This window comes from Carcharhinus amblyrhynchos, chromosome 12 (assembly GCF_965287045.1).
Source record: "Carcharhinus amblyrhynchos chromosome 12, sCarAmb.v2.hapA, whole genome shotgun sequence".
Lineage (NCBI taxonomy): Eukaryota > Metazoa > Chordata > Chondrichthyes > Carcharhiniformes > Carcharhinidae > Carcharhinus > Carcharhinus amblyrhynchos.
This window is the reverse complement of record NC_137335.1, coordinates 23434636-23448394: the sequence shown is the minus strand read 5'-3', so window position 1 is coordinate 23448394 and position 13759 is coordinate 23434636. Positions and strand designations below refer to the sequence as shown.

At 43.5% G+C, this 13759-nt stretch overlaps 1 protein-coding gene across 1 annotated transcript in view; it reads right to left on the bottom strand.

The window, feature by feature from the left end:
- The window catches only part of prkn (parkin RBR E3 ubiquitin protein ligase), a 1024997-nt gene that overhangs the window by 567830 nt on the left and 443408 nt on the right, over positions 1-13759 (bottom strand). Inside the window, exon 4 of the mRNA XM_080200221.1 lies at positions 3466-3584. Within this exon, the coding sequence (XP_080056347.1) occupies positions 3466-3584 (119 nt within the window). The remainder of the gene's footprint in view (positions 1-3465; positions 3585-13759) is intronic.

Below are 13759 nucleotides of genomic sequence, written 5' to 3'. Positions count from 1 at the left end.
AGGAGCGATGTGACAGCAGCACGATTTAAAATTTTTTTTCTGACTGCGCCTGCGCAGTTCAGAGCTCCAATTGTTTCAGGTTTGATGAGCCCTATCCACAGCGCGATTCAGACCCGCAATTTTTTTCCAGGCTAAGTGTTAATGGGGGTGCCTGAAAGCAGATTTCCAAGTCAGATCTGAATTGCGCCAGATTCAGCATTTAGAATGAAAATGATAAAATCGGGCCCAGTGTTTTAATTAACTAGTTTTATGCTTTTATTGTAACAAATGACTTATGCATTACAACTCTACCTCCATGCTCCCCACTCCGATTGTAGTGGTTTTCTTCCACACCATCCTCCAGAGCAGCTTTTTCCCCATCATCTTTTGCCCCCATGGAGCATTCCCTTTAAACTTGATTTTTTTTATTTTGCATCTTGCCATTCTTTGCACCAAAATAAATCAGTTCAAAGTTCTCAGTGTTAAATTTTGTTTCCATGTGGCTCCTAGTTTCAGCAGTATGTCTCTATCCTCCTGAAGTCTATTTGTGTGATGCTCTATTGAATGGCTTATGAAAGTCTATAGACATAACATTAATTGCATTCTTTCTTACTTCAGCAAAGAACTCAATCAAGTTAGTTAAACATAATTTGCCTTTAACAAATCCATGCTGGCTTTCATTTATGAACCCATATTTTTTAGCCGCCAATTAATTTTGTCTCAGATAATTGGGCTAGTTTTTAAGTTCCCAAAGTGCAAGGGACAGGGGAAAGCCAATCTGGCAAACACAAATATCAGAATGAAGTGCAGCGAGCTTGTTAGTGGTTTTTTAATAACCCAGCCATTGCGTTACCATCTTATTCAGGTTTTCCAACCAATTAGCATTAACAAATATACTGACAACCTGCATAAATCGAGCTCAACTCCAGTATTTAAAGGGACATACCAAAGGTGCAATTTGATGGATTTTGGAGTTGACAGCAATCGGAAGAAATTTGTGGAATGGAATCCAGGCGTTCAGCTAAAGGCCTGCAGGAAGATACCGCTCTCTACTGATAAGCAGCAGCCTTCTTGTGAAATCAAGAAGGCGTGGTTGGACATTGCCAATGGGGTCAAAACAGGGCTGTGATGTTACTCTCCTGGATTTAAAAGTTGAAAGCAATTTAATGACCTAAGCAGGAAAGGTGAACATAGTGGCAAATTCCCCTTATTCTGATGTGTATCACCCAACTTAAAGTGCCTTCTCAAGCCTATTCGTGCATCCCAGCCCTTAGCTTACCTGGCAAGTACACCCAACCATTTCTGTCTATACATTTTCTACAGTCACTTGTCATTCAGCATTGACATCACCCACAATGCATTACTTTTCCCTCTCAGCCATCGTCAACAAATAATTTACACTCATCCTTTCAACACATGCCATTACTGTCACTCATAGGTTTTTTTTTAAACCGTCCTTGAAAGAAAGGCAGAGTAGGAATACAAGGTAGAGAACCGGAGGTAGTCCGCTATCCATCTCTCACTTGATACTTGAGGGAGAGGGGACACTGGACATCAGTGAAATATCAGCATGCTGGTAACAGGACCTAGGCAGGTAGGAGCCTCCCAAGTACCTGGTGACTCACATCACTAATGAGCAAGAGCATTTGCTGCAGCCATGGAGAGTTCACGTTGGGGACTGGAGGTTGCTCCAAAACACCGTTCAGCTGAATGCAGATGCTGATCCTTAGGGACTGTTGCTGAACAGGATAACTTTCAGCAACACCAAAAATTGTGTGATGCACTGGCAGCCTTTCCAGCCACAGAATGCATGCTTGGAGAGGGACTGGAGGAGTCTCGTGATGATGCAGGCCTGCACAATTATGTCTTCAAACATGGCAAGAATTATCACCTGCATAAAGCATTAATCACAAATGAGTGCATGCACAAATGTGTTTTGAATGACCATGATCATTTTCACTCACTGCTGACATCAAGTCCACACGGGTCAGTGTTGTATGCTGTGTTGTGATCTGATATTTAATTCCGTCACCCGGTACTTGGTATGACCCTACCTGCCTAGTTCACTTACCAGACATGTTGATATTTCATTGATGTCCAGTGCCTCCTCTCCTGAAAGTGACATGCTCCTTCATGCCCCACCCCCTCCTTGCCAAGGTATGGCACTTCCAGGCCCATTCACCCATTAGGCACTCTACAGAATCAATAAACCCTATGGTGACAATACAATGTGTAAAATAAAAGCTTTAAAAACACTACTCATTGATAACGTCCCACTTACCGAAACCCCCCTTTTGACTACAGGCCAAAGAAAGTGCCAATTATCCAGGCCATTTAAAATATCAATAGCAGAAACTGCAAGCACTTGAAACATCTTTTTCGTGGAAATAAAATGATCAGAGAGCCAGAACTGTCAATCAATGATTTCCCTGGAGTCCAGCTGTTTCCATTATCTAAAGTCTAGGCGCTCAGCAAAGCTTCATTATGCTTTCTTGTCTGTGACACCTGCCTTTCACGTGTGAACAGTGGTGGAATTGTGAAATGTCTTAAAATAAGACATTTGCACCTCTTTGGATAGTGAGTATTTACTGCAGTTAATTATGTGCTGCTCATCACATCAGCTACACATCCATGGAGTTAAATCTCCGGATTCTTGTTCAAAAATCAAGATATCAAGAGCCCCCATCTATAGTACCATTAGATTGAAAACAGGAGTTTTCACTCACTCCCAGTACCAATTCTGTTTGGTGAGCCTACCTGCAAAGGCAGATCTCCAAGCATTCAACTAAAGAAACCATCATGACTGCTAAACTAAACTTCAAGATTCAGCCACTTCATTTCAGAAAGAAGGAATTCAAGTCTGCAATATCTCACAGAGACTAATATGAAATTTCATCTGTATCTGCTTTTAATCTTTTTATCTGCATTTTAGTTAATAACTTCATAGCAACTTTTAAGCAGTAAGTTTCGTAACAAACTAACCATTATCTTGCATAAGACTGAAGCTTGACTGCTGGGTTAATTTTAAATTGAACTACTCAAGGGGCTATATGCGCAGATACAAATTTGTAGCTCAAGGACCACTTTAAGAGAATGTCTTTTACATGATTTTGACAACGCATTATGTACTCCCAATTTTCTCCATTTATTCACAATATTTCTTTAAAGTTCAAGAATTCAAGTATACTGTGACAGCACAATATCTAAGTTACCTTCTTAAACTTGCAGTGGACATAAAGGGTGGGATCTTCCACTCTGTCCCACTCTCCTCCTCCCCACCCTGCAGTAGGTTTTGCAGTGGCAGAAGCCCCTGCCATTGGTTGGTGGTGGGATCTTCCAGTGCTGTCAATGGGTTTCCTGTTGTTTGCACCCACGTGTGGTGGGGAATGCCATTCGATGGGAATGGCCAGAAAATCCTGCCCAACATTTTTAAAATGCTAGATATGCACTCTTATGCTAATAAAACATTGCATTAAATGAGCTTACCCTGGTTAAAGTTAATGTTCCTTGCTGACATGTGCTGCATCGTACTCTTAGTTTCCCAGGTTGCACTGCTTTACATATTGCCTTGCAATAGACGTAAAATCTGCTGTATGGTTTTGAACCTGAAAAATAAAAATCCAGTATTGAAAATATATCTTTGAAGGGTTCAATAAACTGATCTAAATGTTCTCATCTCTTCAAAGAAAGTCACACAAACTGCAAACTAATTATTTCAAATAGCACTGTGCATTTTGGTACAAGATGATACCAAAGGGACTCACATCTGTTCCTTTCAGCTTTGACTCAATCACAGCATTTTCACATCTAGGACAGATGGTTGTGTGCTCAAATACCACCGCAGACCTGAATACAACATTCTTGGTTGAAACACTTATGCATGTATGCTCCAGATGCTGTCAATGTTAAATTGAGGTCCTGCCTGTCCTCTCAGGTAGATGGTATTATTTTGAAGAAAACTGTTTTCCTCAGTACTCCTATCAGTATTGTCTGGACACCATCACATTGCAATTTCTGGAAGTTTAATAGGCATGCCTTTAGCTACCATATTTCCTACATTGCCATAGTCATTACAATTCAAAAGTAGATCATTGCCTCCTGAGGGGGGGGGGGGGGTGCGGTTCATGAAAGATGCTGTGAAGCACAAGTCTTCTTTCTTACCAGTAGTGAAGTAAAATTGAAAAAATGCTCACTTTGGCCTACTCCAGAGTATTTCTTTTCAGATGTTCTCAGAGGAACATTTGCAGGAAGCTGAGGGAAATAAGGAGGAAATTTTAGCCAACCAGGGTGGTGTGTGTTGATGTATGCAGGAAGACAAAAAGAAAAGTATGTCAGTATATTGAGAAATAAGCAGGAACCTGCTAACTTCCATATTTCACTCTTGCATATTTGTTGTGGGAAATCCCCTGTAATGGGTATCTCTGCAAATTAAAATATTCAAAAAGACAATTGTTACATCTGTGTCATTGGATTCTGAGTTAAGTTGGTAGTGCATGGGTTTCCCATGCTGTCTGAAACTCATCAAGTTGTGCAAGGTAATAGGACAATGGATATCAATAAAGTTGAGAAAATGACAGATGGAAAGCTTTTAAAAACTGGACCTGCTTCTTTGCTTAGGTGAAAGGCTTTTGCTCACAGGACTTGTTCTGAAAGTAAACTTTCACAGCTCTAGAGCTGATTCCTAAGACTTTGGAGACCATTTCTGCTAACTTGAATTTTTTTGCTTTTGATCTACATATCCCACCCCTTACACATCTCATCAGAATCATGGGCTTCTAATGAGGAACAAGGGGAGCAGCACCAACAATCGCAGCAAGCATAACAACAACCACCTTCTCCTCAGGGACCTGCCACTCCATTGGACAGAAAGAATAAACACAGTAAGAAGTCTCACAACACCTGACAAAGGAGCAGCGCTCCGAAAGCTAGCGTGGTTACTAACAAATAAACCTGTTGTACTTTAACCTGGTGTTGTGAGACTTCTTACTGTATTTACCCCAGTCCAAAGCAGGCATCTCCACAGAAGGAGTGAACTCAGAGTTCCAGCTCACAAAATGAAACATCCCCAAAGTAGGGAACAGAGGCAGAAAATAGAGCTTCTGAAGCAATGATACAAGTCATGCAGAAGAAGATTCAGACTTTCATAGCAGATCATTGCTAAAACTTGCAGCCTCCTGGAAAAAAAAACTCCTTTCAAATGGGCCAGGTGGAAAGCGGTGCCATCACTGTTCAAGGTTACTGCAGCCCTGAATTTTTTAATCTCTGGCTCCTTCTAGGGATCTGCTGGTGACATCTGTAGAATCTTACTATCTCCTGCACACAACCACATCTTACATCCATTTCACGATTTCTGGGGCCAGTCAGAATGTGAGGACCCTCTGATCACTGCCATGGCCTAATTTCCACAGGTGCAAGGATTTGTTGATTATGTAATCAAGCTACCCTCATAATATGCCTCAATTGAAAGGGATTCTACTCCATTAAGTTCAGCTGCTAACCACTTAAGATTATCATGTTTTTTGTGCATGACCTGTCAAGATGCCTTCATTCTGTGCCAGTTAAGTCCATCACAGATCTTTGAACCACCAAACATAGTCAGCAGGTGGTTCCTTGGAGAAATGGGTTGCCTTCTAAACACTTGGCTGATGATACGTATAAGAACTTAAGAAATAGGAGCAGGAGTAGGCCATCTAGCCCTTCAAGCCTGCCCCGCCATTCAATAAGATCATGGCTGATCTGAAGTGGCTCAGTTCCACTTTCCCACCTTCTCCCCATAACCCTTAATCCCCTTGCCTATCAAAAACCTATCTACCCGCGTCTTAAATATATTCAGCGAGGCAGTCTCCACCACTTCAACGGGCAGAGAATTCCAGAGATTCACCACCCTTTGAGTGAAGAAGTTCCTCCTCAACTCCGTTCTAAACTGCCCCCCCTTTATCTTGAGGTTGTGCCCTCTAGTCCTACTGTCCTTTCTGAGCAGGAAGAGTCTCTCCACCTCTATCCTATCCATCCCATTCATCATCTTATATATCTCAATGAGATCTCCCCTCATTCTTCTAAACTCTGACAAGTACAAGCCTAGTTTATTCAGCCTCTCCTCATAGTTCAACCCACTCAACTCCGGTATCAGCCTAGTAAACCTCCTCTGCACTCCCTCCAAGGCCAAAATATCCTTGCGTAAGTGTGGCGACCAAAACTGCACACAGTACTCCAGCTGCGGCCTCACCAGTGCCCTGTATGAGCTGCCATTCTCAGGAAAGGAACCACTGAAACTACGTGAGCACGAGTGTGGTCAGTGAGCTAAGCCACTGGGATGCTGAAGATGAAATAAGAAGATCTGGACAGATTATGGCTGCCTTTCAGGAGGTACCAGCAAGAGTATCAAGAATGATCGTGGACTACTGTGCTTTGCAAACTAGCATATCAATGAAGAAAGCAACTGGAGAAGGAGAAAGGTGATGCATCTTTGGAGGAGGATTCACAGGAGGAATCTAATATGGTCAGTGTAGCCACAGGCACAGAATTATCTGGTAGGTACACAGAACAAATTCATACACGTATGCTTTACTTAATATGAGACTGTGCAGCACACTGACTCTGAATGCGTTGTGCCCACTCCTAGCTGCCAGGACAAAGCAGTTCCATAATCAACAATCCATTTTTCTCACTACCCGTTGTTAATCTTTTACTCTTGTCATATCTTTTTTCTCAAGGTTGAAGGATACTTGGCAGTGGCAGCCAATAATGGGGATTACTGGAGAATAGAGATATGAAATAAAGTGGGCATTCTTCAGGCCCCCCCAGCCCTGATTGTGAATCACGATGGCACGGAGAATCGGGAGTTGCGGGAAAGCAGGTTTTGCACCAGTCACCAAATCCTCCCAGGCCGTGTTGCTTGTCCCAATGCATATTAAAAAGCTCACATTCCAATATAATTTGCAGGCTTGCAGCAGGAGTCAAATGGTTCTCGCTATTCACATGCCTTCCCAGTGGAATGTGCACTGGCAGTCTTTGGTAAAGGTCTGGCAATGCGGAATCCTGAGGATCAAGGAAGCACCACCAACTGCTCAGCAATGACAGGCATCTTCCTCCCTCATGCAGGCATGAGGTTTCTCCAAGCTGACCCCCACTTAGGACTCCTTCCCGCCAAGATTGCCCACTCAGACAGAGGATTAGGGTCTGTCTACATTGTGGTCAGGATCAATGGGTATTTGAGGTGCAGTCAACAATGAAGTGAAATCAAAATAAACACTGGTGGCTGGAGGATGGTAGAAATCTGGCAGCTGAATCTTGTGTGCATACATTGATACATTGAGGCTGAGTGCACAGCTGGGCAGACTGGAACCTCCCCCCCACCCCACCCCACTCCTGTCAGCTGAAATTGACATCTCCTCTCTGTCAAAGGACCCTGCTCTCACCTGCAGCTTCTGACAACAAGGAAGGAAAATCTTTACTGCAGATTGGAATGCTGTAATGATTTAAAATCAGGTGATCGGGAAGCATGGAGGTTAAAGTGACCTGGCCATTTCAGAATTTATACCGCTGATAGATAGGAATGCAGATGCTTGATCACAGGGCTTTCTGAAATCACCATGCCAGGGTTGATCTTCAGGTCTACCAGAGCTAGAAGGGGCAATTTAGCTTCAACATCTCCATCTCAATCGAGATTGGTGAGATTGCCCCTCAGCCTGAGCCCACCCAAACCCAAGAGTCTTTAGGAACCTTTCCTCTAGCTGGCGGCGGGGGTGGAGGGGGCAAATGGCTATGGAACTATCTCCTTGAGCTCTTGTGGGGCCCGATACAAGACCAGGGTGCTGTGCACAGTTGGCACTGCCAAGGTGTTTGGGAGGCTGAGTAAGGGGTCTGAGGCGGAAGGGGGCCTGATGGGGAGGTAAGGAGTGAATTTGTTCAGCCGCCGAATCCATAGAGTGCAGCCCTGGCGTTTCAGAGCATACACCACATCCATAGCAGTGACCGTCTTGCGCTTGGTGTGCTCGGTGTAGGTAACTGCATCCCTGATCACATTCTCCAGGAAAACCTTCAGCTCCCTGCAGGTCTCCTCATAGATCAAGCCTGAGATCCGCTTGATCTCGCCACGGCGAGCCAGGCAGCGGATGGCTGGCTTGGTGATGCCCTGAATGTAATCATGAAGCACTATTCAGTGCCCCTTTGCTCTGCCTTTCCCCAGTCCTTTATCTCCTTTTCCTCTGCCAGACATAATTCTTCTTCACTCAAATCGCTGCTGAATCAGGTTATGTGCACCGTTAGCACTGCCAAGGTGTTTGGGAAGCTGAGCAGGGGGGTCTGAGACTGATGGGGAGGGGGGTAGCTAGGTCATATCATACTCATGGCTGTGTGGTATGTAACCATTATTTGTGGATGGGGGGGTACAGTCCCCCTTTTTGGTGAGGGTTTGGTGTTGCTCCCCTGATTAGTCTGTGGAGCACCATTTATGGTTATATTGGGAAGGGAGGCTGTTTCTGAGCAGGAAGATCGGGTTGCCATTTAAAAATGGTGGCCAGGTCTTGGAACATCAGGGCTGGCTGGGCAGGTTTTAATATGAATAAATTAGCATCTATCAAATGAGAATCCCAGCAAATAGATGCTGCTAATGCCAGTGGGAATACCTCGAGGTTTCCTACTGGTGTGAGCACTTAGTTCCAATTCGAGAGAATTGCAGCCAAAATTTACGGTGCATATAAATTGACAATGAAAGCAATCATTTAACAAAATGTTAAACTCTCTATAATCAGGTGCAGTGCATCGTAAAATACTGACAGGACTTCAAATCTTTTCTGCTGTTGTTCCGAGATTGTCCACTTTACTGATAACCCCTGAGGCAGCCAGCTGAACAGAGGTTAGAGAGCCTTTTCACCACTGTCTTTATCTGCAACGCCTGTTCCCACTTGTGATATATGACTCACCATATGACAATGCAACTATCTGTCTTAGAGGCCCATTGAGATGTATGTATCTGAGTTGATGGACAATGTGTGTGAATTGTGTGACAGTGCTTCCTCAGTGTGCACAATTTCCTTCTGACAAGTCTTTCTCCTCTCTGGCACCAGTTCCTGAGTGATGCCTGCAGGATCTGTGGGGGATGAAAGACAGGAATTAGAACTGACAAGTGGAAGGGTTTAAAATCAACATTGTGCAGATCTCAGTAGGTCCACACATCAATTCAACATGAGTGCTGTGTGCAATGTGCATGTGTAGTATCTCATTCTGTCATTAGGTATCTTCTCCCTTGTATCTCCAATTGCAATGGCCTGGCATTCCATCACTCTGATTTTCAGAGCTTTGTCCTCTGCACTGAATAGCATGGTGATGAGTGGAGGGTCATGCCAGTTCTCTGTCTCTCCCTTTTCTTCTCCAGTCTCTCCCTGTTCTTCTCCAGTCTCTTCTCCTGCGGGAACAGAAAGAAACGTGAGTATAAAAAATGGAATGTGTTGAGAGGACAGAGTAACAACATCTGCAGTAGGTGATTGTGAGAGACGGACATAAAATGACAATTAGTTGAAGGTGAGCATCAATGGTAGCTGTTTGGATAGGAATGTGAGGACGTGCCTGAAATAGAAAAATGGGTGAACCTGCAGATGTGTATTGATCTGAGGAATGCTGTGCAGGAGAAGCGTGGGAAGTCAGAGTGAAGGGGTTGACACTGGAATGTGGCATGTATTTCAACATTCCTGCCCTGCATGACATCATCTGGTACACCCAACCCGGTACTGTGTCTATTTCCAGCCACACGATCAAAGCAGTTCCATTATCAACAATCCATTTCTCTCACTGAAATCTATTGTTCATCTTCTGCTCTTGTTTTCCACAAGGTGGAAGAGTAATGATATGGGTGGCACAGTGGCACAGTTGGTTAGCACTGCTGCCTTAAAGTGGCAGAGACATGGGTTCAATTCCTGGCTTGGGTCACTGTCCATGCGGAGTTTGCACTTTCTCCCCATGTCTGCATGGGTTTCCTCTGGGTGCTCCGGAATCTTCCCACAGTCCGAAAGACATGTTGGTTATGTGCATTGGCCATGCTGAAATTCTCCCTCAGTGTACCCAAACAGGCGCCAGAGTGTGGTGACTAGGGGATTTTCACAGTAACTTAATTGCAGTGTTAACATAAGTTAGTTGTGATACAAACAAACAAAATAAAATAACCTTTTCCTGTTAACGTTCCCTCACTCGAGCTGCCAGTCTTATTTAGCCAGTTATAGAATGTTTCCATTTGTCCCTCACCTTTAAATGAGGCTTCAACATTCAGATGTGGATTGCGATCACACAAACCTGCTCCAGTTAGTTGGAAAACCTGGAAATGAAATACTATGCCTTAGCTCAATTAAAAAGCCATGGAAAATCCTGCTCCACAAACTTTTGGATTCCTGAACCACAGCTGGTCTTTTCCCATTGCAGGCTGATACAATTGTTAAAATTCAATCCTAAAGGTCTACCATTTCAGTCACTGAAAAGTAGATCATAAGCTAAAGTAAGTTGGAGAAAATTAGATTCATTTTAAAAAATATATCTGAGTTGTAGAATGTAAGGAGGGGACATATCTTTTAGATGTTGAACAGCGACACATTGCATCTTACTAAAAGCTGTTGGCTGTAGTAATGTTCTATTTTTACATTTGAACACCATAAAAGGCTCAATGAATACATTTAATCAAAGATGATCGCAAAATGGATGGCAGAAGGCATTTCTTGTGGCTCTTATGAAGGCCATGAATACTCATTTTGTAGCACTCTGATTGAACTTCTAAAAGGCCGTACGGCAGATTTAAGAATGTAAGAGCATGTACAAAAAGAATTCTAAGTCCTCATTTACATGTGATCGCTTTACTATTATGGGCTAGCATAGTTGAAGCAATTACTAGCAAGAATGGCACGAAGAACTGGAGATCAGTGATGTGGTCTCAAGATGGGATTTTCAATTTATAATCTCCTCCATTTAATTGGTAGCTAATCTGAAACAAGTTTTCCGCTGGACCCTGTAGAAGTGATGTTAATCTTCAATAATATTGTGATATAATATTATGTATTATATATAACAATATAATAATAATGCCAAATTTTATTTTCTATTGCCTTCCTGAATATATTCAGCCAGAGCCAACAACTTCATTTTTTTCCCTAGAGGCTAGAAAGCTGGAAGGCAAGGCTTTCTGAGGATTGTAGCTTTCTTCCAGAAGCAGGGCACCATCAACTACACATCCATTCAAACCTTTGCTCCAACCCGAGACAGGTACAGGAAGAGCTTCCATTCACTAAGTGTGCAGCTAATGTGTAATGAAGGTCAGCACCACACATACATCTATGTCAGGTATCCTGACAGTTGCTGTGATGTGTTATCCTCAATTTCTTCTTTTTTTCAATCAGACTATTGGGTGAAAAACTGGGTTTTTTGGGGACCAAAGCTATTCTCTGCAGATGTAGTTCATGACATTCATCAAGAACCAGGACACAGAATCTAAGATGAGCGCCAGGATTTTACGACTTCGCTCGGGGACGAGACTCATAAAATCCCGTCCAAGACCAATGGAGAATCTTATTCTGCAAGCCTCGCCCGTCCCAATTCTGGGGCAGGTGAGGGAGTAAAATTCCAGCATATTTATAAGCCATGCCTTTAGTCTAACAAGACCATCACCAGTTCATTGATGTGAATGGAGGAGGCAGCAGAGGGAGAATGTGACAGATGATGAGGCTGTAGAAAGTGTCGAGCAGGGTATGTGGCCATTTTCCTCCCCTTTACTCTCGAGACTGAACTCTCTTCTTCACATTCCCTGCATGACAACCTATATTGAGCCTTGGCTTTTGCACAAGGGTGAAGCCTTCATAGAATCACAGAAATCTCCCGCACAGAAGGAGATTATTCAACCCATCATGTCAGTGCTGGTCGAAAAGATCCATGATGTGGATGTGCCGGCGTTGGACTGAGGTAAACACAGTAAAAAGTCTGACAACACCAGGTTTTAGTTCAACCGATTTATTTGATAGTAAACGCACAAGCTTTCGGGTTAGTCCCTTCGTCAGGTGAATGTACTAACCCGAAAGCTTGTGCGTTTACTATCAAATAAATTGGCTGGACTAAAACCTGGTGTTGTCAGACTTTTTACTGTGAAAAGATCCAGCCAGCCTACTTCCTCTTTCCAGCTCCTTATCTATTCCCTGTAGGGTACAGCACTTGAAATGCATATCAAAATGCCTTTTTAAATGCAATGAGGGCTTCTACCTCAACAATTCTTTCATAGTGAGTTTCAGACACACCATCCTCGGTAAAAAAAACACCTCAACTCCCTAAATCATTCTATGCACCCAGTTACTCTTCTGTACTTCTCACATTTAGGTTGAAATTATTGATATATACCACAAAAAGCAAGGGATCTAGTAGTGAGCCCTGCATAATCCACTGGAAATAACCTAAAAAACTTCTGTCAACCATTAACATCCTTGCTTTTTGCCACTGAGCCAATTTTAGACCCAGAGTAACAAGGTAACCTTGTAAGTGATCCAGATAAACTGTAAAAATGCAAAGAAACATTAATAGATTCAATGTAAGGGCAAAGCCATAGCAAAACGATTTTAGTGCAGCCATGTGAGGTGAGAGTGACAACCGTTGACATCAAGGCCACATTCAACCGAGTGTGGCATCAAGGAGCCCCAGCAAAACTGGAACCAATGGGAATCAGAGGGCAAACACTCTGCTGATTAGCGTCATACCTGGTACATAGGAAGATGGTTGTGGTTTTGGACGGTCAGTCATCTCAGCCCCAGGACATCTCTGCAGGCATCCCTTAGGTAGTATCCTAAGCCCAACAATCTTCAGTTGCTTCATCAATGACCTTCTCTCCGTCATAAGGTCAGAAGTGGGATGTTCACCGATGATTGCACAATGTTCAGCACATTCACAACTCCTCAGATACTGAAGCAGTACATGTTCAAATGCAACAAGATCTGGACAATATCCAGGCTTGGGCTGACAGGTGGCAGGTAACATTCATGCCACACAAATACCAGGCAATAACCATCACCAAAAAGAGACACTTTCAAAATCTCCCCATAACATTCAATGGTGTTACCATCACTGAATACCCCACTGTCAACATCCTTGGGGTTACCATTGACCAAAAACTCAGCTGGACTCACCACATAAGCACTGTGGCTACAAATGCAGTTCAGAGGCTGGGAATATTGTAGCGAGTAACTCACCTCCTGGCTCCCCAAAACCTATCCATCATCTACAAAGCACAAGTCAGGAGTGTGATAGAATGCTCCCCACTGATCTGGATGGGTGCAGCTCCAACAACACTGAAGAAACTTGGCACCATCCAGAACAAAACAGCCCCCTCGATTGGCACCACATCTACAAACATTCAATCTCTCCACCATCGAAGCTTAATAACAGCAGTGTGTAATATCTACAAGATGCACTGCAGCAATTCACCAAAGATCCTTAGACAGCACCTTCCAAACCCACAACCACTTCCATCCAGAAGAAGAGCAGCAGGTACATGAGAGCACCACTACCTGCAAGTTCCTTTCTAAGCCACTCAGCATCCTGATTTGGAAATATATCGCCATTCCTTCGCAGTCGCTGCGTCAATGTCCTGGAATTTGCTCCCTAATGGCATCGTGGGTCAACCCACAGCACATGTACTGCAGCGATTCAAGAAGGCAGCTCACCACCACATTCTCAAGGGCAACTCAGGATGGGTAATAAACGCTGGCCAGCCAGCGACGCCTGTATCCCACAAATGAATTTTAAAAAGCGCAGGATTTTA